This window comes from Anguilla rostrata, chromosome 5, assembly GCF_018555375.3.
Source record: "Anguilla rostrata isolate EN2019 chromosome 5, ASM1855537v3, whole genome shotgun sequence".
NCBI lineage: Eukaryota > Metazoa > Chordata > Actinopteri > Anguilliformes > Anguillidae > Anguilla > Anguilla rostrata.
This window is the reverse complement of record NC_057937.1, coordinates 14605172-14631983: the sequence shown is the minus strand read 5'-3', so window position 1 is coordinate 14631983 and position 26812 is coordinate 14605172. Positions and strand designations below refer to the sequence as shown.

General features: G+C 41.1%; 1 protein-coding gene across 6 annotated transcripts in view; it reads left to right on the top strand.

Moving 5' to 3' along the window:
* The first annotated feature begins 4390 nt into the window (after nucleotides 1-4390).
* The window catches only part of LOC135254787 (BTB/POZ domain-containing protein KCTD8-like), a 40697-nt gene continuing 18275 nt past the window's right edge, over nucleotides 4391-26812 (top strand). For 3 of the 6 annotated variants that reach the window (XM_064335281.1, XM_064335287.1, XM_064335283.1), the window contains exons 1-3: nucleotides 4391-4723; nucleotides 7281-7359; nucleotides 7457-8283. In XM_064335281.1, the coding sequence (XP_064191351.1) occupies nucleotides 7473-8283 (811 nt within the window). In that variant the 5' untranslated portion in view covers nucleotides 4391-4723; nucleotides 7281-7359; nucleotides 7457-7472. Of the gene's footprint in view, nucleotides 4724-7277; nucleotides 7360-7456; nucleotides 8284-12102; nucleotides 14222-26812 lie in introns of those variants that run through there. The other 3 variants (XM_064335284.1, XM_064335286.1, XM_064335282.1) reach the window with 3 other exon arrangements.

Genomic DNA, 26812 nt, shown 5'->3' with positions numbered 1-26812 from the left:
TGAAATTATATAATTTTTTATTCGGGTAAGGAATACAATTATTCGAGAAAAGGAATACAATTAAATACAGTTCAATAAAAGTCGCGAGGACTTTTACAATTAAAAAATGAAATATATATTCTGGGAAAATAAATTTGGCCACATGCATTTTATGCTTGTGTATAAAGGCGTTATGCGTACTCAACAACATCCTACGTCCTCAGCTTTTGTTACCCACAGTTAGCCACTTTTTAAAATCACAGAAGATATACTGTACCTGAGTGTCAAGTTTCATAAAGTAAAATATCAATAAATTCCAGCCAGTTTCAACAATGTTCATCCTTAAAATTTTGTTTTTCAGACAGGCACACAGGGTCTTGACCTGTGGAAAGCTTTTGAAGGCAGAATTAAAAACAGGTTTATACATAATGCATCGTGCTTTAATGCTTTCATAATGACTCAAATTGGCTCTACTGATTTCCACTTTTTTATAATGATCCAAATTTACCATGCTATCAAATGTCAATTAGATTTGTCCATATATTGCTTCATGTGTACACTGCAATTGTACTGGTAACTGCAATTATTCAGAATTTCTTCCCTGCCACTAAGTGGCCAACTGGGGTATTGCACACGTCCCATATAACCACAAGGAAATATAACTATTCAGGCTTTCTTGCACACAATGAGACAGAAGTGCGGTGATGGAGAAGTTTCCACGAAAATAAGCCATTTGTAAGAATATTTTCCATACTTAAGTAGGCAAACTCAAAGAAAAACAAGACAACATGAGCTGTTAGGTCCTTGTTGTATTACTCCTTATGATTGGCTTGGATGGAGAAGATAAAACTGAGGGGCAAATTGCTGATACAAAAATTAATTAATTTTAATTTAGAAAGTGTAATAAAGAAAACTCACCCCATAAAGGTGCTTTGTGTTGGGACGTGGTTAAAAAATCTCGAGGGAATACTGAGTTGGAGGATCAGCTTTATAAAGACTGTCATTAAAGACTGGATTTGTGCCTGGTACAGAAGAACACTCCCCCTGGAATTCATTTTCAAATGCTCGTTAACTTTTTTCCAGAAACTGTAAAAGTAATTTGATGGCCTAATCATATATAATGTTTAAATGATAATAGTGAATTAAAATACTGGGGATATTTCAAAGAGTACCCATAAGAAATGTCTAGATTACACAGGTATCAGCAGAGACTTCCCATTCACAGCTATTCTGTTTCATGTCCAGGAAATAACTCATTGAAAGTGTAATGAGATAATAACAGGAGTCCAAAGTGGAGGCTATCATTTCAGAATGTGCAGCTGGGTTAAGCTGGCCGTTTGGAGGAATGAGGTCATCATTGGTGGAATCTAAGCTGCTGTTCTTGCAATTACCCTACATCCAATACTGCAAATGTTCACATGCAAGACATACAACATGTGTACAGTAATCGTCATAAACCTGCTCATGTATAACATCTTTAGATACATACCATAGGTCTTAATGTGGAATTGCTGTTCTATATTTTTAAGATAAAATCAATATATTCAACTGCTGAACTGACACTTCTGTACACTTTTTTCATTGATTTACTTTCTCCCTTAAGATGCGTATCCTATGACCCCTATTCAAGTGAAATGCTATAATTCTGAGATATTTGCATTTCTCTGAACACATTTTGACGTAGCAACTTAACATTCACAATATTTTGTATTTTATATGTTATGGAATGGAACTTAATATGAAAGGGAACCTCCAGACTGCCATTAAATTACAGACGTAATGGTCTGTAATGTATCCCGAGAGCATCTCCAGAGTAAACCCATTGGATGTTGGCTGGTGAAAATGTAATAAACACTGTAAGGGGGAAATAAACGAAAGACTAAATTGTTAGAAATAGAAGAGAAAATTGTTCTCTTTATATACAAAATGTACATGGAAACAATTGAATAGAATTGCCTAAATGCATATCTTTATATGTGAATCAAGGTAAAACCATAGTAACTGTGCAGACAAACAAAATTTGAACCGGCTCTACAGTGGACTATACAAAGACATTAATTTATTCAAATTTATTATAATAATATAAAAATATAATTATCAAGCTGGTAAAAAATCTTAAAAAAAAACAAAAGGCTCTCAAGAACAGTGCATATTTGTTTCTGTTGATTTACAGTATGAATAAGAAAGCACCCCTGCTTCAGAAGACCTTTTCATTTATTGTGTTTGTTCTTATGGTCAAGAGAAGCATAGAGTCAATAGACTAAACGGTGCCATGATTATTCTGCTCCATGTATTAAATCATTCAGATCATCTAGGGTGACAAAGTTTTGCCTTTCAGTTGTACAATTTTGTTCCCCTTGAAATCATCCATACCAATCTTTCTCAGTCTATTGGACTTTGAGCAAACAGACATTCGTTACGTGCGTTCAGGGTCTTCGGCATGCACAGATGTGGACAGAAAGGGGTATAGAGATGGTCATCATCCATTAAGGGATTTTCAGAAACAAGGAGGGACCATCTTGTGACCTATGTCCTTTGGGTTGGAATTGGCCTCCAGGGTTTGGATGTATTTGTAACATTGAGTTTTCATTCTCTGTTGCATCGCTGAAATTGGAAGATTAAGGGGTGATGTACAGTTGGCAGACAAAGGGTTATCTATCAATCCCCTCCCCCCCAAGTGTGGTTTATCTGTTCTCTTTGTTGATGGCCACATCCATACAATGACAACCAAACAGCGTTCACGGTCACGCGTGTGCACAAACCCTGGAGCAAAGGCACTTCCTCATCCCAGGCACCAGCGTGAAGTATCGAACGCCCTCAGATTTCCCCAGGTGGAAGAAAATATGGTCGTTCCAGGATCCACCTTGCTAGGCCCCTGGGGGGGTTCAGGCAATTAGGGCAGGAGTGAGGCAGGGGGCAGTGGGGTCGCGGGCCGCCCCCCCCCCGATTGCCGAAATTACGGTGCCGCCGTGCTGCTTTGAAGAACGCCCCGTCGTGACGGTCTTCCGGTCCCCTTCGCGGGCTTAGCGGTTGGTGGGTGCGGGAGGGTTTCATCTTGGCTATTCAGGAAGGGCCCCACTGTGCGTTAGAAGCTAATCTCCCCCCTACCCTCATTATGTCTAAAACAACGGATGGCGCTCATGGATACGAGCTTTGGGAAATTAACCGTAATGGTCCCGCCATCTGCTAGACTTCACAACGGAACTCTGCAAAATGGATTTTACTATTTCTTTTTTTGGAGTTCACGTTAATCCTTACTTGTGTTACTCTGCACTCACATGTTCTTGGAAATTGGTATCCTAACTACTGCACGGGATCAAAGAATGTTCCACTCTGATGAAACGGAATTTCAAAATTTCATCATTTCAAGTGTTTGAACAATTAGCAATGCTATTTTCTTTGCTAATGTTCTGTGGTGCGCTTCCTGCAGTTGCCTTTGCAAATTGTAGCCTACCCTACATGATTATATGTTGCTAATAATACATATATATCACCCAGAAATGTATTACATGAGCCATTGCGAGCATTCAGGAATACATTATAGGTAGAGATATCATTAAAGTGTTGCCAAACCCTGTGGTGTCATTGACCTTTGATCCCCATCCTTTGTGTTTGATTGGAGGATATGGCCTATGCAGGGTGCTTCAGCATGAGAGCTCAACATTTACATTACTGTGTCTGCAGTTTAAGTTTTGCCCTTGCTCCCTTGTAGGTCTGATTTACATGCTATTTTTATATTAAACAGCTCATTGAAAGGGTCAAGGACAGAGAGCTGTAGCAAGATTCCGCACAGGTTCTCTATTCTGTGGAAGGAATAAAGACAAAACCTTTCATTTTAATGACAAGCCCTGAGCTGCTAGGGTGTCAGCTAGAAGCTTGAAATGTCAAAGCTGCATTCATTCATGAAGATTGTGCTACAACTAGAACTATAATCATGTGGCCTGAATGGAATCTCATAGTTGTTTTTATTCTAAAGGTAGACGTGCAATTCAGTTGAGGCAGGTATTCCAATGCATCTCTCCAGAGACAACTTAAGCACATTCTAAAGCATTAAACATATGCACAATACCCAAGGCATTTACATTTGTAAATAGCAGCATGCGTTAAAATTACCCAGTACCCAGTGTGGTAAATGATCATTGCTAAATACACTCGTTTAATAAGATTCATAATAAGATTCATCATACTAAATGTACATTAACAGAGGATGACATGAGTACATGTTGCAGCAAGGGGGACAGAAGCAGTATGTGTTCTTAATCACAGGTCTTGGAATATGAATACACCGCCACTCCAGTTCCGGCTACATAACTGGCTCAGGCTCCATTGTTTATGGTAATTAACAACTAATGACCCAATTAACTGGTCTGAACAGACCCGTGGAAGATTTCACCTTAAGATGAAAGGGTTCTCCAGGGGTTAGCCAAAGAGGTGATTAGGTCTTCTTATACCTCTGTGTTAGTGTTTTTTTTTTGCTTACGGAGTCACTGAGCTCAAAGTTACGTGGGGGTTACCTGTCATTGGCTTTCTGCGAAGGTAGCACCTTGGCCTTCTGCCAGGTCTTCCGGGGCTGAACAAAGTTTAGGGAGATTAATGAATAAATTCTAAAGTAGTAAGCAGATTCTGGGTGGCATTACTTGTAAAAAGATTGGGATAAAATCTAGCCTGGTGTCTTGCATATTACATTGGACATAAAACCTTTGCTTGCAGGAAATTACTTCAAGGGAAGGGAATGACTTGCAAGGTAAGGTTGATGTGAGGATGGCTGATACTTTGTAGATAAAAGGTTTTTGCTGTCAAAGGCAGCACAAATGTCATTTAATGAGTGTCATTAAGTGCTTTGTGACATTTCCTGAGGAAGTGTTTCATAAAAATTATGCTTTGAATTGTCTATTTTAAGTAATGCAGAATCATAAAAGGTGTGTGCACCAATAACTCATTTTTTAACAAAATATAAGTCTTTTCTGTTTGCTATGAAATCCACATTGGCTCTGACATTGATGCATTGCAGCTCTACAGATAATTCTTAAAAAATGCTTTTCCCCCTTTTTTCTTTCCAACCCGTATACATCTCAGCGTTCATTGCTGCAGCCTCAGCTATCGATCTGGGAGAGCGCAGAGCTTCTAATTACACTGCAGTTCCCAAGTTGAGCCAGATTTGAGTCAAAGGAAGACATGTCATGCGCAGCTCCTACAGGTGCAATTGCAGATGCCCGATTGACCAGCAGAGGTAGCTAGTGAGCAATGAGATAATACCAGCTGAAACCCTCCCATCCCTGGCCAGTGCTACCAATTGTAATATATTTAGTGACATGACAATTTGTTGATGGATTAGCCAAATCTTGGACACATCCACAATATTTTCATTGCTCAAAATGGGCCGGAACAATAATTTCCCATACCCTAAAGCTTTGAACCATCTAAAATTATACGACTGTGATGATATAAAGGCATACGGAGAACAGCTCCTGACATTTGAGAGAAATTTCTACTCCTGTGTAAGGTCCATAACTTGATAAACGAGCCATTGTGGCTCGATACTGAAGGTGAGACATTTTTGGATGCCCTCCAATGACAAAGATGCAGTGGGATGTCAACAGGAATGAGGGTGACACACTACCATACCCTAGGAGACCTCATCACAAAATGCAGGGCAAACTCACTATTACAGTACAACACCCGTCAAGGTGATAAAAGACACCCCGCCCACACAAATTCTGATTGGTCGGCTTTGCATTGTCCTTCTGACTCAGTACAATGTCAGTGCGAGTACCACTGTGTGGTAGCTCAATGCATAGCTCAATGTGAAGGATTCCAAACCACCACTCAGAGATAAATACATCAAAATGTTGACACATTCAGAATCATTTGTCCAATGCAGTGTGAAATAATGAATAGTTTGTAGTTGAGATTCATTTTTGCAGCAAAGCAATTAAAAAGGAAAACCAATTTTTTTTTGAGAAATAACATTTCACTGGTATTCCCATATCAATTAAATTAGCACATCAATGAATTAAATTATAATGTGGTAAAATGAATATTAGTGAATGGAATACCTTTTGATGCTATTTCCTGACTGACCATCTCAGCTGAGCAGTCAGAACACAGCAGCTCCATGTGTGCTTCTCATGGTGAAAGCACTGAGTGTCTTGTAACTTTTGTCTTTACTGATTAAATTACAGACAACATGAGATCAACTAGATTTCACGACCGTGTCTTTTCATGCGGGCGGGCTGCAGTGTCGTATTCTTCCATTAGGTGGTGCTGTGTACTTGTACATGTGAAATGAACGAAAGGGGACTGGAGAATGGCATGTGGCCATATAACCCTGATACCTTCCCTTTCCTCCTTTTATTTTAATATCACGTGGTATTTAACATATGGCAAAAAAAAAAAATGCCACGGAACATCAAGAAATGCAAAATATTATAAAACAATTCAGTTGAAAAAGCTTGCACTTTATAGCAGAAGTACTTCCTATTTTCAGTGTAAGACTGCTTATAAGGGGCGAATAGGCACAATAAATTCTGAATGCTTGTGCATATAAATCCAGTAGTAATAGTTTTTGTCTTTTCAGTTTGCTGTCATGTGTAGTTATAACCTTTAGAGTATATTTCTTATTTGTAAGAATATAAATATGCTGGTTACTTCAAAAGGAAAGGAATACAGTTATTACTGACTACTTCCTAAAAACAGTCATTATTTAGTGTGTCTGCATAGAAGGACATTTTGTATAGACCTTGAATAAATCTAGTCCATTTGCCATTTGCGATAAAAAAAAACTAAAAGGTCCTGGAAAAAATATTTAAAAGTATACCCACCGTTTGTCTTTGGTTGCATTATTATCAAATACTATTAGAGGCTTCTCACATGTCACAGATCTGTGCTTTAGTAATGTTAGTTTAGCAGTATTCTCAGAACAGTTGCTGGGACTACACTGTTGCAACAGTTGCTGGGAGGCCAGCTGGACTGTGAGCACAAAAAAAAAAAAACGCAACACTGTCTCTTTAACAGGCGGGGATATGAAGCCACTCCCACCACTCTCCCTTGCACCCAATAGGTGACGTCACCGTGGCTTCCCCGGACCCAGTACTAATGATGCTGAGAGTTGCTCCAGCCTGATTTCTCTCCCTGTTTTTGCCACTGTGGCTGAGAGCCGGTTTCACTCTGTGCCTGTTTCTTTGCTGTCGCTGTCGGCGCAACTGGAGACTCTAATTCATTTTTTACTCCTTCCTTCCATCTCCTTCTACCCATCTCTGTGTATCTCTCTCTCTCCCTTCCTCTCCTCTCTCTTCCAGCAGGGATGTAGTACTCTCCTCAAATGAACTTCTGCACTTCTCTGGCTGCCAAGGACTGGGTTACCTGCACTTTTTAAAAGAGGTGATTTTTTTTGGCTTTGGCTTTAAAAAAAAAAGAAAAAAAAAAGAATTCCACTGCTTGTTTTCCCCATCTTACCTCCTTCACCCACTGCTCACAGCCTGGCTTTGGGGACCATGGCTCTGAGGGAGAGCATCCTTCCCATTAGTGAGGTGTCCTGCCCCTTCCCGGAGGTGGTGGAGCTGAACGTGGGCGGCCAGGTGTACGTCACCAAGCACTCCACGCTGGTCAGCGTCCCCGACACCACCCTGCACGCCATGTTCTCCCGCCACCCGCTCAAGGACCTGCCGCGGGACAGCCGCGGGCGCTTCTTCATCGACCGCGACGGCTTCCTCTTCCGCTACGTGCTGGACTTCCTGCGGGACAAGCAGCTGGTGCTCCCGGACCACTTCCCCGAGAAGGAGAGGCTCCAGCGCGAGGCCGAGCACTTCCAGCTGGCCGACCTGCTCAAGCTGCTGGCCCCCCGGGTCACCAAGCAGGGCTCCATGAACGACGAGGGCTGCCAGAGCGACATCGAGGAGAGCTCCCAGAGCAGCGACCTGGCCCGCGCCGCCGCCGCCGTGGCCGCCGCGGACAAGCGCTCGGGATTTATCACCATCGGCTACCGCGGCTCCTACACCATGGTGCGCGACAACCAGGCCGACGCCAAGTTCCGGCGGGTGGCCCGCATCATGGTGTGCGGCCGCATCGCCCTGGCCAAGGAGGTGTTCGGGGAGACCCTGAACGAGAGCAGGGACCCCGACCGGCCCCCGGAGAAGTACACGTCGCGCTTCTACCTCAAGTTCACCTACCTGGAGCAGGCCTTCGACCGGCTCTCGGAGGCCGGCTTCCACATGGTGGCCTGCAACTCCACGGGCACGGCCGCCTTCATCAACCAGTACAGAGACGACAAGATATGGAGCAGCTACACCGAGTACATCTTTTTCAGTAAGTGCAGAAAAGTTTCTCTCAACCTTCTCTTGCCCCCGACCCCCGACCGTTTAAAAAAGCGCGCAGCTCTCGCCCCGTTTCGGGGCTCTCAGAAGCCAAACGGCGGCGGGTTTGGCGTCCGCTGTACGTGATCCGAAGCTTTCCGCTTGAGAAGCGCTCGCGGGATTGAAATTAGCTGAGCGAATCGAGGAATTAGCGCATTTTCCGGTTTAAACAGACGCAGCGTGCGTTTCCTTTGACGGGTGTGAGTGGTGGGGGGGAGCCGTGGGCTTCGAGGAGACCCAGGCAAGCAGAAGCATTCCCTGGGGCTCACGTGCTTCCCAGCAGCAGCTCGCTCGCTCTCATTTGCCTGCCCGCTTTCTCCACGTGCGAACGGGGGACGCGTCCTTTCCGCTACGGCTGACCGCGAGCGCGGAAAAAAAAAAAAACACAGCTATGCGTGCGCGGGCGACACGCGGAGTGGTGCTAAGAGCTTTAGACAGACGCTGCGCGCAGGTTCTCCAGTCTCAGCGGGGGTGTTTGGTCTCGCTAATGTAGTCAACGCAGCGTAAACATGTCCCTATAAAAATCAGCTGCATTAGCAGATGACAGAATGTGAAACTGAGCACTGTGTACGACCATTCACTTTAACAATTAGTTGTATACATTTGACAGGAATTGTTGATAAAAATAAGAACAGATAAAAAAAACTCATTGACAAGAATGAGCAGAATTAAGAATTAACATAAAAATTTACCAACCATAAGTGTACTGCTCGGGGGCATGCTGTATCTATGCTTCATGTGCCAAAAAAACTGCTTAAATTCAAACAAAGTGTTATCTGGCTGTGAGGTAGAGCCCCTGTAATATGTGAGGGTCTCCATTTGTCCGCTTTGATGCATGAACACATCCATTATGATGAATGCCCGGAGCTAGGAGATGAAAGCCTGAACACCAGAGGAAGGGACACATAATAGAAGTGAAAAGAGTTTCTTGCTCTTCTTTTATCATGTTCTTTGTGTGCATGGCATAGAAGTATTAAATGGGATATTGGGAAATATACAACAGGTGGGAAGGTTTTGGAATGGTCACTGGCAGCTCATCCACAGGTTGTAGGTTACATAGGTCCTGTCTATACAGCCCTGTGTAGCACTGTGGGTGGGTGGGCTGGGTAGTTGGGGGAGGGTGGGATCAGAGGAGGTCATGGAGGGCAGGGACAGGGAGGGGTGCACAGCGAGCCGCGGCATTGGCCGCCTCCTCGGCTGACTGCGCCGCGATGCGCTGGAGAACGGGTACGACGCTGTCTCATTATCTGATCCCATGTTGAGCTCAGAGCTTTACGCTGAGGGGCTTGCAGATGGAGCGAGACAGAGAGAGAGAGAGAGAGAGGGAGAGAGAGAGGCAGGGAGCCAAAGGGGGGAGAGAGAAAAGGAGGAGAAGGGAGGAAGGGACAGAAAGAGAGATGGATGGGAAGCGAGAGGGAGAAAGAGAGCGATCATGCACATGCATGGGTTCATGTTCTATATTGTGCTGTAGCTATATTTGCAGTAACAATTTATATTATATGTGATTGCTTTGGCAACATTGCTTTGGTAAATTGAATTGCTTTGAATTGTGTGTGCGAGAGAGAGAGAGAGAGAGAGGGGGGAGAGAGAGAGAGAGGTGGAAGGTGGTGGAAGGGGAATAGAAAGGAGGAAAGAGAAAGGGAAGGGTGAAAAAGAGTGGGGCTGGAGTGAAATAGAGGAAAATAGAACAAAAGACAGAATATACAGGCACACGCAGAGAAAATGCATAATATTAAAGACTACGTTTTCATCACGTGTTTGTGTGCCTGTGTTTGTATGCGAATAAGAGGCCCGATAACATCGGGATAATTCTTTTTTTCATGCTTTAATTACATGCTTTTATGTGTTTGTGATTGTGTACACGTGTAATCCATCGCATAGGGTGATACGATGTTTAATTTAGCGTTTCATAGAGGATGGTCATACTGTGAAAGCACTTCATCAGAGCAATGTATACAGTAGATGGTAATATTCAATTAAACTGAATTAATTTCAGTGAGCAATGGCTTCACGAAACAGAATAATAATTATTTGGTGAACATTAATAGTGCTGCTGGGACGTATAGAAATGCGTGTGGTTTTGCTGTGTACAATTCTGTGTTTGCAAATAATGTGTCAGCCTGCTCCAGAGCGGTGACAGCAGCGGTGTGTGAGAGCGCGCTCAGTGCGTTCCGCTTCCTGGTGATCTAGCGCCCGTCGCGTTGCGCTACCCGGCCATTAGCGGCCCATTCATCCCGCGAGAGCTCTCTGTGAGGAGGACCCGTCACTCCTCGCCAGCCCCGTGCATGCTAAGGACCTCTCCCTGCGTTTCTTCACCTTTCTCTTTCCATTCCACCTCTCATACCCCTCTGGTTAGCCATGGCGCTAAGGGCTGGTTTCTGTTTGCCCCTCCCCTTTCCGTCTACTTCTTCTGTTTCTTTTTTCTGCTTTTCATTCTTCTTCCCTCACCAAAATGGAATGTATGGCAATGTATTGTAAATGTGGGGACTTTTTTGAAAATATAATGACAAATATATGTTAGTGCATTAAAAAAAAGCTTGCAATATATGAAAGTGACAATAATGCATTTAGCCATGTATTGAAGTGAAGTGTTGCAATATCTTTCGCAATATATTTTATTTCCATATAATTTCAGTGTATTCCATTTTTATAAGCATTCTTTTCCCTTCACCATCTCTTCTTTCCATCTTTCTCCACCCATGCCTCCCTCTTTCTTTTCCTGCTCATTCCTTCTTTCTCTGTACATGACGGCAAAGCTCTGCTTTTTTTTCCCTTTTGCAAACTACCCCATGTTTTCTGGGAGCAGATATTCTGATGCACAGGGCCCGTGTTATTATCACCACCTCTCTCGCCTGTGCGCTTCTACCTCCCTCATCCATACTGGCAGACACGAGGCAGCTGAGGTTTCATTTCAGGAGAGCCAATCTTAACTTAGCCTACGGTGTTCTTATAATGATCAAAAACCATGGATGCAAACAAAAGAACCGGTGTGAAGTTGTACGGTGCAAAACTGAATTATGTACGCGTTTACAATGGCAAGGAAAAAGACTCTCCTTTGGACTGGCTCACACAAATTGGCCAGTTTTCCTTTCTTGAATAGGTGTGATTTGAAGTGGAAACAAGGAAACTCCTCTTCGGGGCCAAACTATGAACAAGTCTCAGAAGAAATAGATTGTAACAAGTGCAAGTACAAGTTTGGTAAAATAAAAACAGAGCCATTATGGCATTACATTAAAACACCCATGTGGTAGAACAAAAAAGGCCCTTTTCAGCATGCAGCTTTGGATTCTGATACCAGCATGTGGATGGCATGTTAATTAAAACAAATTGTGCATCCAGACACTGTTTCAAAAACAAGCCATTGGAGGCCAATGACTTCAATATGCTTTCTTCTGTTGAGAGGAGTTCCAGATTGCTCACTGGCCATCCCTGCCAGTGATGCATGCTGGGATCCAGACTTTGAAAGTCCAAGGGGTCAGAAAGTAAAAGTCCTGCCATGTGTTTCTTCCACCCATGAATTCAGCCAGCTGATTTCACTAATTAGCTCTACCTCCTGGAGGAAGAATTGTGCTAATTAGCGAATCCAGGTGATTGGAACAAAAATACTGGGGAGGACTTTTATTTTCTGAACCTGGATATTCCACCTCTACTGCGATCATGGGCATAGGGGCTTTGGATGCTATCTTTAGGACAATCTGTCACCTTCTCTTTCCTCCCTACTCCCTACCGTCCCAAGCCACTTAATCCATTTCTCTTTCTTTCGTCTGGAAAGACTCAGCATCCTAATTCTGACATGGAAACCTTTGGGAGAAAGAAGCATGAACTCCATATTTCTGGTTACATCGCCCTGATGGACATTGCAAAGAACCAGTGTGCAACTTTTCGACAAAGTGACCAATTTCCGAGATGGAACTAGAAGGTTTCTCATTCTATTTTTGCTGGTCTTTTCCATAGGGTGCCAGATTTCACATGTTCTACATCCATTTTCCTTTCTGAAGATCATCCACGTGTGAGACTGCTATTCCTTTGCATAATTTATGAGCCAACTGCAACTGCACATTATATAGATATTTATTATTTATCAATTTGGCTCATGCATTTATCTAGAGTAACATGCAACTATTAGAAGACCAGTAATGCCATCTGTCTCAGTACAAGAAAGCTTTCAGATGCTGTAAGCCACAAAAAAGTTGTGATAAGGGCAATGTAGCATACCTATATTTAGTGATACGCTGCATAGGCTATAATTAGGTAGCCATGTGAATGCCCCTGACCCCTGGCTTGAAAGTCAATGCCAAGGAAAAAAGTGATGCAATTATAATGACGTGCATTAACAGCTTCAGGGTTAATAAAGAAAATACAACACATACAGATTTGAAATATCATATGCTGAACTGCAAATGAATCCTGCAATAACAATACATGAGTTTAATTTTTATAAAATGTAAATTCAAAGTGCTTTAAATGTGTACTTTTCGAGCAGGGGTACAAGTACCATTAATGGTACTTGCTTATCTCATGGGTTGGATTCGACATCATCTACATATTTTTATATTCATACGAATTCCACTTGAAAATGGCTGTCAAAACGAATAGAGGGAAAACAGGCAATGATTTATTTTCGTCTCTGAGGTTCCATGTTTTATTGTAATATGTCTCGCACAAAGCTGTCTGTGCACTGTAAAGCACAGCAGTCAGAAATAGATATAATGTGATTGATTTATTTCTGTCATGTAATTATCTAATTAACCTCACAGGATTAACTGTATATTTATATATATCCATCCATCCATCCATTATCTATACCCGCTTATCCTGCTGGAGCCTATCCCAGCATGCATTGAGTGAGATGTATGTATATATGTATATAAAACAACATTTCCCAGTTCGCTTGGCAGGCCCTATGTATTTTGGGAACATATTTGGAGTAAAATATTTTCAATTGTAACACAGTGTATCTGTGCACAAAACATAGGCTCCTCAAGCAGATCCACTTTGTCTCTCATAACATCTGGATTTTCCTCTGCTTGAAGTAAACACATTACCACCAATATTTTTTTTTACTGGGATCCCAAATGTGTGTAGTATATGTGGATAATCACTTTAAGTGAAACAAAACAATGGAATTCTTACTCTGAGGTAATTTTGAACATGTTGCAAAAATGCACCATTGGGACTTAATGGTAGCAGAGCCATGTGTGTATTAGCAGGCAACAGGCTCACTGTAACAGTATGCGACAACTGACGTCTGTCAATGTTCTATGAGTTGTAGTGAATGTTAGCCTTGTCTCATCATTGTGCTAGGTTGGAGGGTGACCAACACCGCCTCCTCACCCATCCCACCACCGCAGCCCCCTCCAAAATTCAGGGGTGATAGTATTAGCTCTCAATTTGGCATGGATTCCTATGAATATCTTATGATTATGTCGCTATTGTTTTGTGTTGGTGGGTGACCAGGCATTAGACCCCCCCCACCTTTCCCCTACCCCGCCCCCCATCCACCTACCACCCCCCCCCCGACCCCCCATCAAGACTCGTAGCCTTTTAGCCCTACATTTCCCATGTGCTCCAATGAATGTGTTATGATTGTGTCACCATTTTCTGCTGAGAACAGTAGTGTCACGTGCTGACTCTTGCATGCCTGCATCTCAGAATAGAAAAGCCAGCATCAGGTTGGACACTGCCCAGCGAAGACAATATGAGGACATTGCAAACATTGCAGTATGGGGTATACAAACAATAGCTACAAATGTCTGCCTCTGTTATACAGATCACAGAAACTGCTTCCTTCTGCATCACACTGAATAGAGAGTCATATGAAGACAAACAATGTGATTATTTGAGGAGTTAAAGAAAAAAATAAAGAATAAAAAAGAATAAAATTTAAAAATGTGTTTCTAATGTTATCATCACAACTAAACTATAAAATTTTAGTTTTAAAACTAGCTCAGCTTTGTCTTTGTGTATTCATACTAGGAAACAGGACCATTTCTGCTACCACTTGAGCCCAATGTTGCATTTTTACAACATGTTCAGAAATTTGCACTAGAAGATAATATTGCTAATTTTCGATGTATTTCAATGTAAAATTCAATGTATTCCTCACCAGAGGCCTCCTACAATAAGGTTTTAAGAATAAACAAAATATTTTTTTAATTGCATCAAAGTTGCAAGTCTCACAGGGTTAAATGCAAAAGTATTGGGACAGTGTCACAAGTAACAGCTGTAATTCCCACTATGAATGCAAACACCCTCCAATTAAAGGCGACCGTTTAACCTCATATTCCTTGTTTCATTTCAAATCCAATGTGCTGGGGTATAGGGGTAAGACAACAAAAATTGTGTCACTGCCCAAATACGTATAGACTGCATGGTATATGCACTTATGGACTGTACTGTGTGTGTGTGTATGCATGTGTGTGTGTGTGTGTGTGGAATTTCCAGTACTATTGCCAGCAGGAAAGGCTAATATGGTTTTGGTGTTAGCCTTTCCCAATACTATTTCAATTCATTGTTAACTAATAAATATTTTGGACAATCAGAAATTAAATGGACTGACTATGAACAGTAGCCATGTTGCTTTACGTTACTGTAGTAGTACAGCAAAGGCAAGTCAGGGGCATTACCACATTGCCACAGCATGTAGTTTTCAGAGTCCAGGCAATTCAAACCAAAGTAGGTGTGCTTATTTGGTTAGAAAAATACTCTAAGAAATGGCTTAAGGCTTTCTCCTAGCAATGTATCCAGGCACATTTATGTGCCTCCAGTGTTTTGGGTGACTGTAGGGTGTTTGGTGGGTGACACCTGCCTTTTCTGCCTCAGTATTGCCTTTTACAATTTGCTAGTAAAGGGGAAAATTGATCCTGGATCAACACATTGAGGCAAAGTCTCATTTGTCCCTCATGAACTAAGCACAATGTTAATCCATTGTAAAGTAACATAATAATAATCTTTTTTTTCTTCATGATAAACCACTAAGCATATGTCATTTTTTTTATCAATCACCATATCGACAAGGCACAGGTGCCAACAAAACAGTAAGTATCTAAGGATTTTCTAGTTTGAGAACTTGAGCAGTAGATTTAGGCAGCCAGGGCTGCATTAAAATTAGCAAACACAGCGCGTCAGTGGAAATTTGACCTATGCAGCAATGCGGAACTTTCAAAAAGTGCAGTCTTGCACACAAAGACTTTCTAAAATAGTGGAAAAGGGTGTCCTGATAAATCGAGAGGCAAATATGCTTCTCAGAACTCCAGTCTCTCGTAAAAGAAACAAATAATAGGTGGTTATGCTTTTGTGCCTAGAAAGTAATCACTCTCCATTCACCTATGCCTAGCAAGAGAACAATAAGCATTCTCCAGGAGAAGAATGAATTGAAGTTACTCATGTGTCATTATTGATAAAAACCCGCACTGCTTGCACCTGCTGCTCTGCTGGCGAAGTGCACATTGTTTTTTTTTTATCTCGGGTTCAGAGAGCCATTGAACATGCTATTGACTAGTAAAAAGCAACCAGTATATAAGGAGTAAAAAAAGCAATACCATTATTGACTTCCTGGGATAAAGCCGTTTCACAAGGATCTAAGGGGCTGGTGACCTGCAGGAAATACGGTGAGCCATGCTGGAAATAAGGGCAGTGCATTCACATGACCCTTAAAAGACTCCAGCCCCCATGGGACAGTGCGGATGCTTGTTGTTTTCCCATCCCCGCAGCTTCTTATTTCTTTCTACCCCGATATTTCTCCAGTTCATCGACGTTGTCAGCCATCGATTCTATACCTTAAGTAATTTACTTTTTACTTTTTTTTTTTTTGATTGGCACCTACAGTCCCGCTCCCTCACTCGTGCCTCTAGTCCCATTTTAAAGCCTCCGTTCCAGCGCTGGTTATCTTCCATTTTGATCACGGCGAGAGAATGGAAATAAATCTCTGGTGACGTAAGCTTCAAACGAGAAATCAGATTGGGAATGAGAAAATATGCCTTACCCTTTCCTTCTCTCTGGCCACACAATGAGAAATGACATCTCCTCCATCTTATGTGGAGTGACGCGCATATAAGACCCAACGCGTGTCAGTCTTACTGGTGATTCTTTTTGCCTGAGCTGTCTGCGTAATGACTTCCATTCAGCTAATCTTCGGCGCAAAAGGGAGATGGTACATCATATCGCCGGAAGTCAGTTAGCGATCACACTGCTGATGTGCAGGGCTGATCTAAATCCCTGCTGTCATTCAGAACCGCATTCGTCTCCTCAGGACGCTTCCTCGATTAGAGCACGGCACACACCTCGAATGGAAGTTTGTCATTTCAATAAAAGTATGGAAATTACAAAGGGGGAATGGGAAGGAAGTTCACCCGTGAAATGTGAAGTTGATAAAGGCCCTGTCGTTCTAACGTCACTGGGGATTTTCGAATGACAGGCGTGGCCGAGACAGAAAGGAAAACGTCACTCCAGTCAAGAGAAAAGAAGTGACAAATTGTTTTACTGTCAGATTAAACACAGCTTTTTGATTAATCCTTCAGAGTATGTAAATGTCTTTTGTCCAGAGGATCGAATAGCTTTGGGCAGTGATTCTAACATGCTGGTGCTCATGCTCTGGTGATACGTAGCGTATGTGAATTTTATTAGTGAGGAGCACTTTGTCAAACATGGTGATGTCAAGAATCACAATGGACCAAGGTTTGATTTAGCTGAAAAGAAACTATTTTGAGTAACAATGTGAGCGCCCCCTCATTAAATGCTTATTGAGCTGGTTCTCCCAGCACCTGCAGACACCGTCGGCTACGCGGTCTCCAAATCCTGAATGGAAAGATTTGAAAAGACAGAAAGATAGAAGTATATTATTCCACTGCCCGTGCCAGGGTGAGTGAAATTTCATCCTGCGAAATCAATGGAAGCCGTTAGCAGCCTGTGGGGAAAAAGATTGATTGTGGGCAAGAGCACATTTATCAGAATACCCAATGTTCCTCAAAACTTGTTCCTTGGTTGTTCCTAATAGATCCAAGGGTGCAGATGTTACCTGTGTATCATTTCCAGAGCTAAAATTTTATAGTTGCCTCATACTTCATCTCTCCAGTGTCATTTAGCCAGAAGATGATTGTTATTATTATTATGATTCTGATCTTTTTTTATCGGAGTAAAATGTAACCTCACATCACAATGGAAGAGAGGAAGTCATTAACCTGCACTTGTTTGCTTTAAAAATCATCAGGTGGAAAAAAGTTGTCACTTCAGCGTCCCTACTTTTTTCTGCAAAAAGGTCCAACAATATTATGAATCTTATTACATCAGTTGTATCGCATCCTTGGATAATAATTTGGCATGCTTTCACATTGGAAAACAGTACATCAGGGATGTGCTGTTTTAGGTTAACTTCTGATTTTGTGTTCCATCTGTTTGGAACACCAGGTGAGCTGATATATATCGCATATATCACCCATGACTTAATCTTTAAAGTAGTCCAATTGGTCAGGAAAGCAGTGGACATGGCAGCACTGATAGGAAGTAGCATCACTGCATTTTGTAGCATCCCTGCAGCTATACATAGCTATTATATGTGTGTTTTACTGAGTAGCCAGCTTATTTGAATATAATCTAAAGTTTTATAAATTAAAGGGTTACAAAACTAAGCATAAAAGTAAACTTCAGTGGCTGCCAAGTTTAAAACTTTCTGAAATAGGAAAGCTAGCAGGCATTCTAGGAAATAAAGCATGATGGACAGCATAAGTTCAGCATGAAGACTATACCAAACAATGAGTAATAGTCAGTTGTTCAGCACTGAAAATTCAACATTAAGATGTTCCTGGGAATCTTTGTAAAGAAAATGTTGTAGAGCGTTGCATAAAATAAACTGCTAAATTCCAAAAGGGAAAAGGTTTCAGAGGATTTTTCATCTGTTTAGTGAAGTGAAGGAGGCAGTAATCCTGCCAATGTTTGAAAGATTATAATTGCAAATTGGGTCGTGATTGCAGTTTTCAAAAGCAAAAACAGTGAGAACCCTATACTGGCTCATTCTGGTTTTGTTTGCGATTGATTGAAAATTGAGTGTTTCAGTTCCAGAACTCTATTTTTGTATTTCAGATGTAACAGCAATGCTGATGCTGACAAGGCAAGTAGTACTCTTTAATTAGACCACAAAGGTACAAAGTAAAGGAATTGCAGTTCTCTGTTCTTAGTATGGGGAAAATGATATCAATGATATATAATGAGTATAATAGCATTTTCATTACATTGTTCAAATCGCTTAATTGATTGCGGACTTGTGTACTTGCTAACATCATTTCTATTTGTATGAAATGCAAACAGTGTCAATAAAGAGATACAAACAATCGCTCCAGTAACAATTCATACTGAATATCAAACATCTCATCAATCTCATCAGAAAACATAAAAAATTTTCTATTCACAATACAGAGGAGTTGAGAAATCTACGACTGAGTTTGTGTAAATCTATTTTCTGCTTTTACATAAATGCTTAATTAATGTTCAGATAGGTTGTGAACGCCAGCATCCCACATTTAACAAAGAACAAAAAGTTGAGTAACACATTCATTCAGACAGAAGTAAATCTGATCAAGTCATAATAGCCTTAAACAGCCTTAACAGCTCTTAAAACTGATCGATTTTTCCCAGAAACTGTCAGCACAATCGAAAGAAAGGATGGCCATCGAAGGTGTTTAAGTTGTTTTTGACGCCTTTGACACTAGCCTTTTCAAACCCTGCTAAAACACAGGTCCCACATCTAATATCGATTTGTGTTATTTCAATTGATTAAAAATAAAGTTGTTCCAGAAATGAAACCACTCTCACTGCACTTCAGAAAAACAAGTTTCTTTGCAAGAAAAAAGCACAGAACATTTTGTTGCTTAATTTTACACAATGGTTCTAGGTCATTTACAAACAAGTGGCTGCTTTTCCTTTTGTCACTTCTTTTCAGATCAATGAATTCACAATATCTTTTGTGAACAAGTTACCAGTGGCAATATTGCAAGATCAGTAGTGGTAGTGGTAGTGATGGGACTATTGCATGTTAACAGGTGAGGGAAAGTGTATGAGATTTAAATTAATGCAAATGTATGTGCACATAATTGGAATATTTTCCTGGTTTCTGGTATGGCTATTGGCATGCACTCGTCATTCTATGGTAGCAAAGTAAACAATATCCAGTTTTTTCAACGTAAGCAAAATCCAGATTAATATTTAGCCGTCGTGGTTTGGGAAATGGCCCGTTACTGTTGGCGGGCCTTGAAGGCTGACTTACAAAACAGTTAACATGACGACCATCTGGGTATACATCACCCTGACTGTTCTGGAAACTCAGCTGCTTTAAACGACTTGTTTTTTTTCCCGAAGAAAAGTGAAAATCCATAGCTCTCGAGATTTATAACCGAGAGCACCGTGTTATGCCTGGATATTTCACTATATAACCATCATTGATCCTGAACGTAATCTTTAAAACACTCCTGATATAGCTCGAACCCGTGACAAATGAGAGCCGGGTCTCTGAGCAGCTGTCAGCTTGATGAATGCCGCCGCGGAGCCGGGCGTTTTTGGAAGTTTACTTTCCCCGCGGTCCGCGGAACATCGCGGCGGCTCGGCGCTCGTTGGCATTCGGACGGCAAACCCAGTTACAGCGTACGCGATTTCGCTACTGCTGCTGATAACGAGGATGGCAGCTTTGCTCTCATTATGTCCCTGGCATGCCGTTTGTCAAGTCCATTAGGCCCGCTGTCATATCATTGAATTAGATAAGAAGTTAAGGTAGGCTCCGCACAAGATAGCAATAAATAAATAAATAAACAAATTAATGAATAAAATGCTGCTTGTGAAAAATGGCTCGCGTTGAAGACAACTTCACTCGTTTCACTGATGTGACAAGATACGAGAATAATTCAGAGGCACTTTAACATTTTATCAAGTCTGAATTAGCCATCATTCATTTAGTTAACTGTTTTCCAATATCCTAGAAATGCATCATGCATTTTGATTTGTTCTCTACCTCAGCTCATAACTACGTCTGACTGAGTTATTGATGAATCACTGTTACGATACCTTACAATTTATTTCAATAGGTACAAATTAAAGTACCTCATCTCACTTTTTAACTTTTACTTGTATAAAAATGCCTCCAACGACACATTTCTCTGACCAAAGGCCCAAAGTGCACAATTATGGACAGATGTAAAATCCAGATTAGTATTCCTTCAGTAGCTTAGGCAAACAGAATCTATGAAAAAGCAGAGAAGGATGGTCTTTTTATTCTCTGGGCTGAAGACGATGCTCAACCCCCAGGCTTGTAGGGTATCAAGGACGCTAAACTGATGTCTTCTTAATAGTTGGGTTGTGGAAGGTTCAAAATCATACAAAAAAATGACAAATAAGGAATTACAACATGATTTTTAATGATTTGCTCAAAATGTATACACTATATTATTATTATATTAAATTACATTAATATTTAATTAATGCCTAACTCTGACACATATACAGTACTTGTTATATTAATACATACAACTACCATGTGCAGTCAGTTGTATATTTGTTATCTTAAAAAAAGTTTGAAAACCAGGTTTAGAAACAATTCAATTTGGTTGATGTACAACAGATATAATTGCCTAATTGCTGCTATATCAACTACACACACACACACACACACACAAATGTAATTTGATAATCTCAATAGCATGGCTTTGCAAAGCTGTGACAAGGGGATTCGTGACACATTTGGGAATTATAGCCTGTGACTGATTGATTGCTATGAGTACAGCAACACAGTCTGTAAAAATCAGAGATAATCATCTCTTGATCTTTATAAGATCAGTGAGAAAAAGAAAAAAAAAACAGGAAGTCTGCATGGTTTCTGCTAATTAAATTGCCTGTAGCAAAGTGAACCATCAGCTGAAGCTGATTGAACTTTTCTTAGTCTCTTCTCTGGCATCATTCTCTCAGCACACCAGTATCCTTCCAGAAAACTTATGTTAATGCCACTTGTGTAACCCTGCACAGTGTATAACCCTCCCTTTCCCATGAAAGATGCCAAGCCAGCAGCCCTGTCGGACTAACGCCAACTGTATTCTGTGGGATCAACCAGTGAAGCAAAATCTTGCCCCTTCTGCCCTCCATGTCTAGACTCTTCAAATAAGATGGAGGGTAAATTCAAAGAGTATCTTAAAGCCATAATTGAATGCTGTCAGTGTTGCAGGAAAAGTTCAAATGATTTCTGTTGAATGGAATGCTCTTGACATTTGTTTGTATCTATGTGAAGTGTTGACACAAAATGGCTGCTTTGCATCTGTAAATATAAATGTGAAATGTATTTGAGGTTACACATCAGTGCTGAATTGGGTGGGAAAAATCTTTCAACTGTTTTATGAGAGGAGCCACAAAAAAACCTCTTGCCATTACCTCTAAGACATATGTCTGAAATGGTGTTGTTTCACTCATATAATTACTTGCGCAGAAGTGTAAATTGATGACACATAGCGGCTCATCTCTGCCTTTTGGCTGTTTAATTTAACATTCTGCCTTCTTCTATAAAACGCTGACAGAAAGATGTAGTTGCAACATTCATACATAACTGTGATAATAATGTTTTATGTTTTCATTTGTGAGAATCTTTTTCATCTTCGAGCCCCAGGAACTTTCGTAATGAGAGCAAGCTGTTCATCCCACCCTGGCTCATTCAGCCATAGTCAGTCCTATAAGATATGGCATGTACAAAGATAGGGGTGTCTTTGTGGACAAATATTCCCTAGTGTGCGTGTCAAATCTGTTTCAGAAATCATGTATTGAATGTGCCTGGCTCACTAGATCCAACCTTGTCCCCATCCCCCTTCCAGAAAGAAAATTACTGATAAAAAGGAGGCTATTAGGCGAAGTTTGAATTGTGAAGTGCAACCAGTCCCAGTGAGAGTGGAACTGATTGGTACATGTTCCATATTCTGAGTACAGTAACAGGAGCTGTCTGTGGAGTGGGCTATTCTCTGGCGTTCCAGCCCCTCAGAATTCAATGAGAGGGGTATCACATGGGAGCAAATGTGAAAAAAATCCATGCAAGAGTGAATTTCAGTATTTTCTAACCCTTTTTTTCCTGTTTGTGTCTCCTGTTGTTTGTGGCCCCTGCAGAGTACAGGCTTACTAGAGGACCGGCCACCTAATTTCCCTCTACGGGTCATGTGCTTGCGTTTGTACCAATAGCATTTTGACCAGCGGTAATGGTAGCAAAAGCAGTCACGACTGTGGATGTCGTTGTGTTCATACATGACTGGCTATGTCCAATTATATTTTCTTTACTTTACCTTCGTTTAATCAGGTAGGTCAACCGAGAACACAGTTCTCTTTCTGCGGTGTTGACTTGGGGGCTCAAGGAGGGGAATGTGAAGGACTGCGTGGCCAATCAAATGTAGGCAATAATTAAGTGGCCAGAGGTAGAGAGCCAGTTTTTGAGGGAAATTGATGAAGATGTTTAACACCCCTACGCTTTCAAAAAGAGCCCAGGGAAATTAATGGCCACAGCGAGCCAGGTCCACCATTTTTATTGTCTCATTTGAAGGATGGCACCTCCTAGAAGCGCGTTGCCCTCATACCGTGGTGTGAAATTGTATTTCTGTTTGGGAAAGCGGGCACAGCGCTCTAAAATGGGCTCCCCGGCACTTCTTCCAGAAGCGGCTTCGTCGTCCCACGAGGTTTCCCATGCAAGTACTAACCGAGCCCAGCCACACTTGGCTTCGGCAAGTTTGATGTGAAAAGGATAAAGTGAGGAACAGATTCTGACTGACAATAATAATGCAGGCGCTGCTACTAACAGTAATGTGTGAATACGTAGACATTCAGCAACATTTACCCACGTTTAATACTATCGGAAATGTGAATGAGAGCAGTTAGGTGAGTGTTCAGGCAATCATAAAAAAGAAACACATTTGTGTTAGAGCGGTTAGCGGTTTCATCACCTCTCAACACCCCTGCTTTTACACAGGGCACGCTTGTCACTTTAGCCTCTGGCCCCAATTCAGTCAATCAACAATGTGCTTTTTTCTTAGTTTTCAGCAAATGTCGCATTTATTTTGTATGTTTTTCATTCAGGTCAGGGATGGGGGTAAATGATCTCTGGCTTAAATTCATGGCTTAAAATGAAGTACAAAGCACATTTCAGTCTTTCCTTTGTCGTTCTTCAATTAGCTGTCTGACCTTGCTTTTTTATTTTTTTATTTTTTCCTGGCATTTGCAAAACTTGTGCTTTACCCTTTGAGATTAACACTGCCCCTATCATTTCTTTGAGGGTGGTTTCTCCGAGCCGCTCTCAGACTTACATTTCAATTATAGATCTCTATCACGTCCCGCTGGTTTTTTTTTCTTTTCTAATCCCTTCTCCCCTGTTAGTGGGTGAAATGCCCCTGGTCTCACTGTGGTGCGAAATCAGAGGCTGTTGGGCCCGTGGTGGCTATTGGCACAGCGCTCCATCGTGACCTGGCCTGGCCCGGTCACGTCGTTCCCTACATTTGTTTTTAACGTGGCATGAGTCATCCCCAAAGTTTTACTTCACCCTCCTTGCATGTGGAGTTCTCCATCAGCAACATGATATATAAAAGAGTGGGCGGGGGCTTTCCAGCTGACACAAATGTCCGACCGCGCGTGAGGAAAGCACTATCAGGCTAGATATAGCCTTCTCGACTGACCTGTCACGCCACGCTGCTAGATTAGATTGGTTCAAGTGCACGGTCTAGGGACGCCGATGTTATTCGTCTGTGTTGGGTGTATGGTTTTTCTTTTCCAATTTTTCTTTTTTGCTGTGATCAAGTTTTGTTCTCCTCTGGGTGGAGAACTGAGAAGATTAACATACTATTGGTCATTCATCACTTGACTAGACTGCTCTATATTGTCGATTGTAGTGGTGACTGATCTAGAGGCATAATGGTAGCCCCAGTGGAAGTAATCAGAGGCTTGATTCCCAGTCCCAACATGGGATGGGATGAATAGTTAGTCATCCCAATGCATTGTATATTCACTTACAGTCTGCACTGTGTGTGTGTGTGTGTGTGTGTGCGTGTATGATGAACACCAATTTAAACTCCAGAATGGAGGTGAGGTGAGTTAATTTTGTAATCAACTGCTTTGATTGATCAATTAATTGTAGAGCAACAACAAAATCCAGCAGGTCCTTAGGCTATATCTTTGTGCCACACCTACACGACAGTACTGAATTATGCCTTCTATGTAAGCATCATTAAGTTAGGAAAAAAATCACCTCTATACAATCTGTGTCATGTTAGCTTTCATCCAGATTCTACGTATACTTTACCTACCATGTGAAATTTGTTGTGCATACATAACCGTGATTGATACTTTATATAAAGAAAGTCTCTTATGCTTTATGGTAGGATAATGACGTTCACTTTTGTAGAATATCCCGGGGATCTAAAAGCTTTTTCCTGTGAAGGAACATGTCTTTTCAATCAACAGTAATGTACAGAGAACCCTCCTCCTTGATGCTCATGTACTTTTGCTTAGCTCCAGCCATTTTGTTACAGATTTTGAGCTGTTGCAGCGCAAGCTAGAATGGAAAATCCTGAAGAACTATCGGGTATCTCGCCAATATCAGAAATATCACTCTCCTGCTTATCAGAAAGATTGCTACCTTCTACCTATAATTAGGCATGCCCAGCATTATGTGCCTGACCCAAAGCATGCTGGGATATGAATTGCTTTCACACACATGACTTGGAGTGGTAACAGGAGGAAGTGAAGTGCGTACCCCAGCACTCTACAGCAGTTACCATAAGTAAAGTACAATACAAAGTACACAGTAGCATTAGTCAAGTTCAGGTAAAAGTAGAAAGAAAAATGTAGTGAGATAGTAATACTCAGTGGACATGTACCCATAATCTAACTGGTTACCTTCTAGGTACCTAGTTTTTTATAACATTATACTTACCAAGGAGACAAATATTCGATGCATAGTGCTAGCTAACAAGCAATCATAGCACAAGTTAGGCATTACTAAATGTGATATATATATATATACATATATATATATATATATATATATATATATATATATATATATATATATTAATTTAGCTAGTTTGCCAGTCATGTATTTGCACATTTGTCTTTGTAATTTGCAATGTGATATCAGAGATTCTAGACTGTTATTATGTTGCCTATCTAGAATCACTGGTGCCACCTAATCTTTTTAAACTGCAAGGTTAGTAATTAATATAACATCTCACTAGCTCGCAAATTAGTTTAGCTAGTGCTGGCTAAAACATGATAGTCCTGATTCCACTGTTTCAGAGTTGTCACTCCACAAAAGTCCATTTCAGTTGGGGTAGTAAGCTAGATATAAGTAGAATCCAGTTTCACCCATGCAATAATGTTATGCAATGTGGATTTTTTAATCAGGCAACCTTCTGTTGAATCAATGTGGGAAGTGTGCATTGTAAATGCTAATAGACTTTAGAAATTTGATTACAGTATGGAAATGAATTAATATTCTCAGGTCTGATTAATTATGGCACATTATACCTAACTAGTCAGACATATGACAGACTGTTCCGGTTTGCAAAACTTCTCAAATCACTGTTTTCTGTAATCACCTCCTCTTTGAAAACCACAACAACAGCAAAAAGAGACGGGATAATTATGCCTACAATTTCCGCTGTGGAGTAGTAATCGCATACTCAAGGTATCGACTGAGGCCTAACTGTAACACAAAAGAATGAAGAGGAAACCAAAAGTATTTTGGCTCTGGTTTAAAAGACACATATCCTTCAGGAAATGTTGTTTCCATTGCTTCCGTCTACTTTCCCACTGCTAGGGATGCAACAGATTCTCGGACTACCAGAGAATGATCTGACCTGGGGCAAAGGTGTCACCATCTATTAACTGCTTACAGCTCCTGTTTAAAAAGTAAAAATAAAAATAAAATAAGAAAATCTGACATTGTACAAACAGTTTACTGCTACCAATTTGTTTTTGTTTTTTTATCCCCAGAGATGCATAGATATTATATTTCTAATTTGTTATTTGTTATCCAGGTTCCATCTCTTCTTCCAACTTTTTTCAAGCCTTACTGGTTGGGTCAATTATAAATAGCTTGGCCACAACATGACAAGTTGCATGAAATGCCTGCACAGTTTCTGGGGCAAGATACTGGGGTCTTGTTCAATACACACAACATTAGCTATGTCTTTTTCCCATCTAAATTGAGCCAAGGCCAAGTAACCTTCGCTATGTCTGTCTGTTAAGAGGCTAACGGTACAAGTACGAGATGAGTTTTGGTGAAATCTTTGCCTTTTGAAAAAAGAACAATTGACACAATTTTACGGCTGCTGCAGCAATAACTGCTGAAGGTAGATAAGTAGAAAAATCTCCTGCCTGCCTCTCTAACAGCAGTTATTACAAAGCCTTTGCCACCACAGGGCTGGGTAGAAATTTGGAGAGTGAATGGTATCTAGGACATGCTTCTGGGACCAGGGAACATCTCA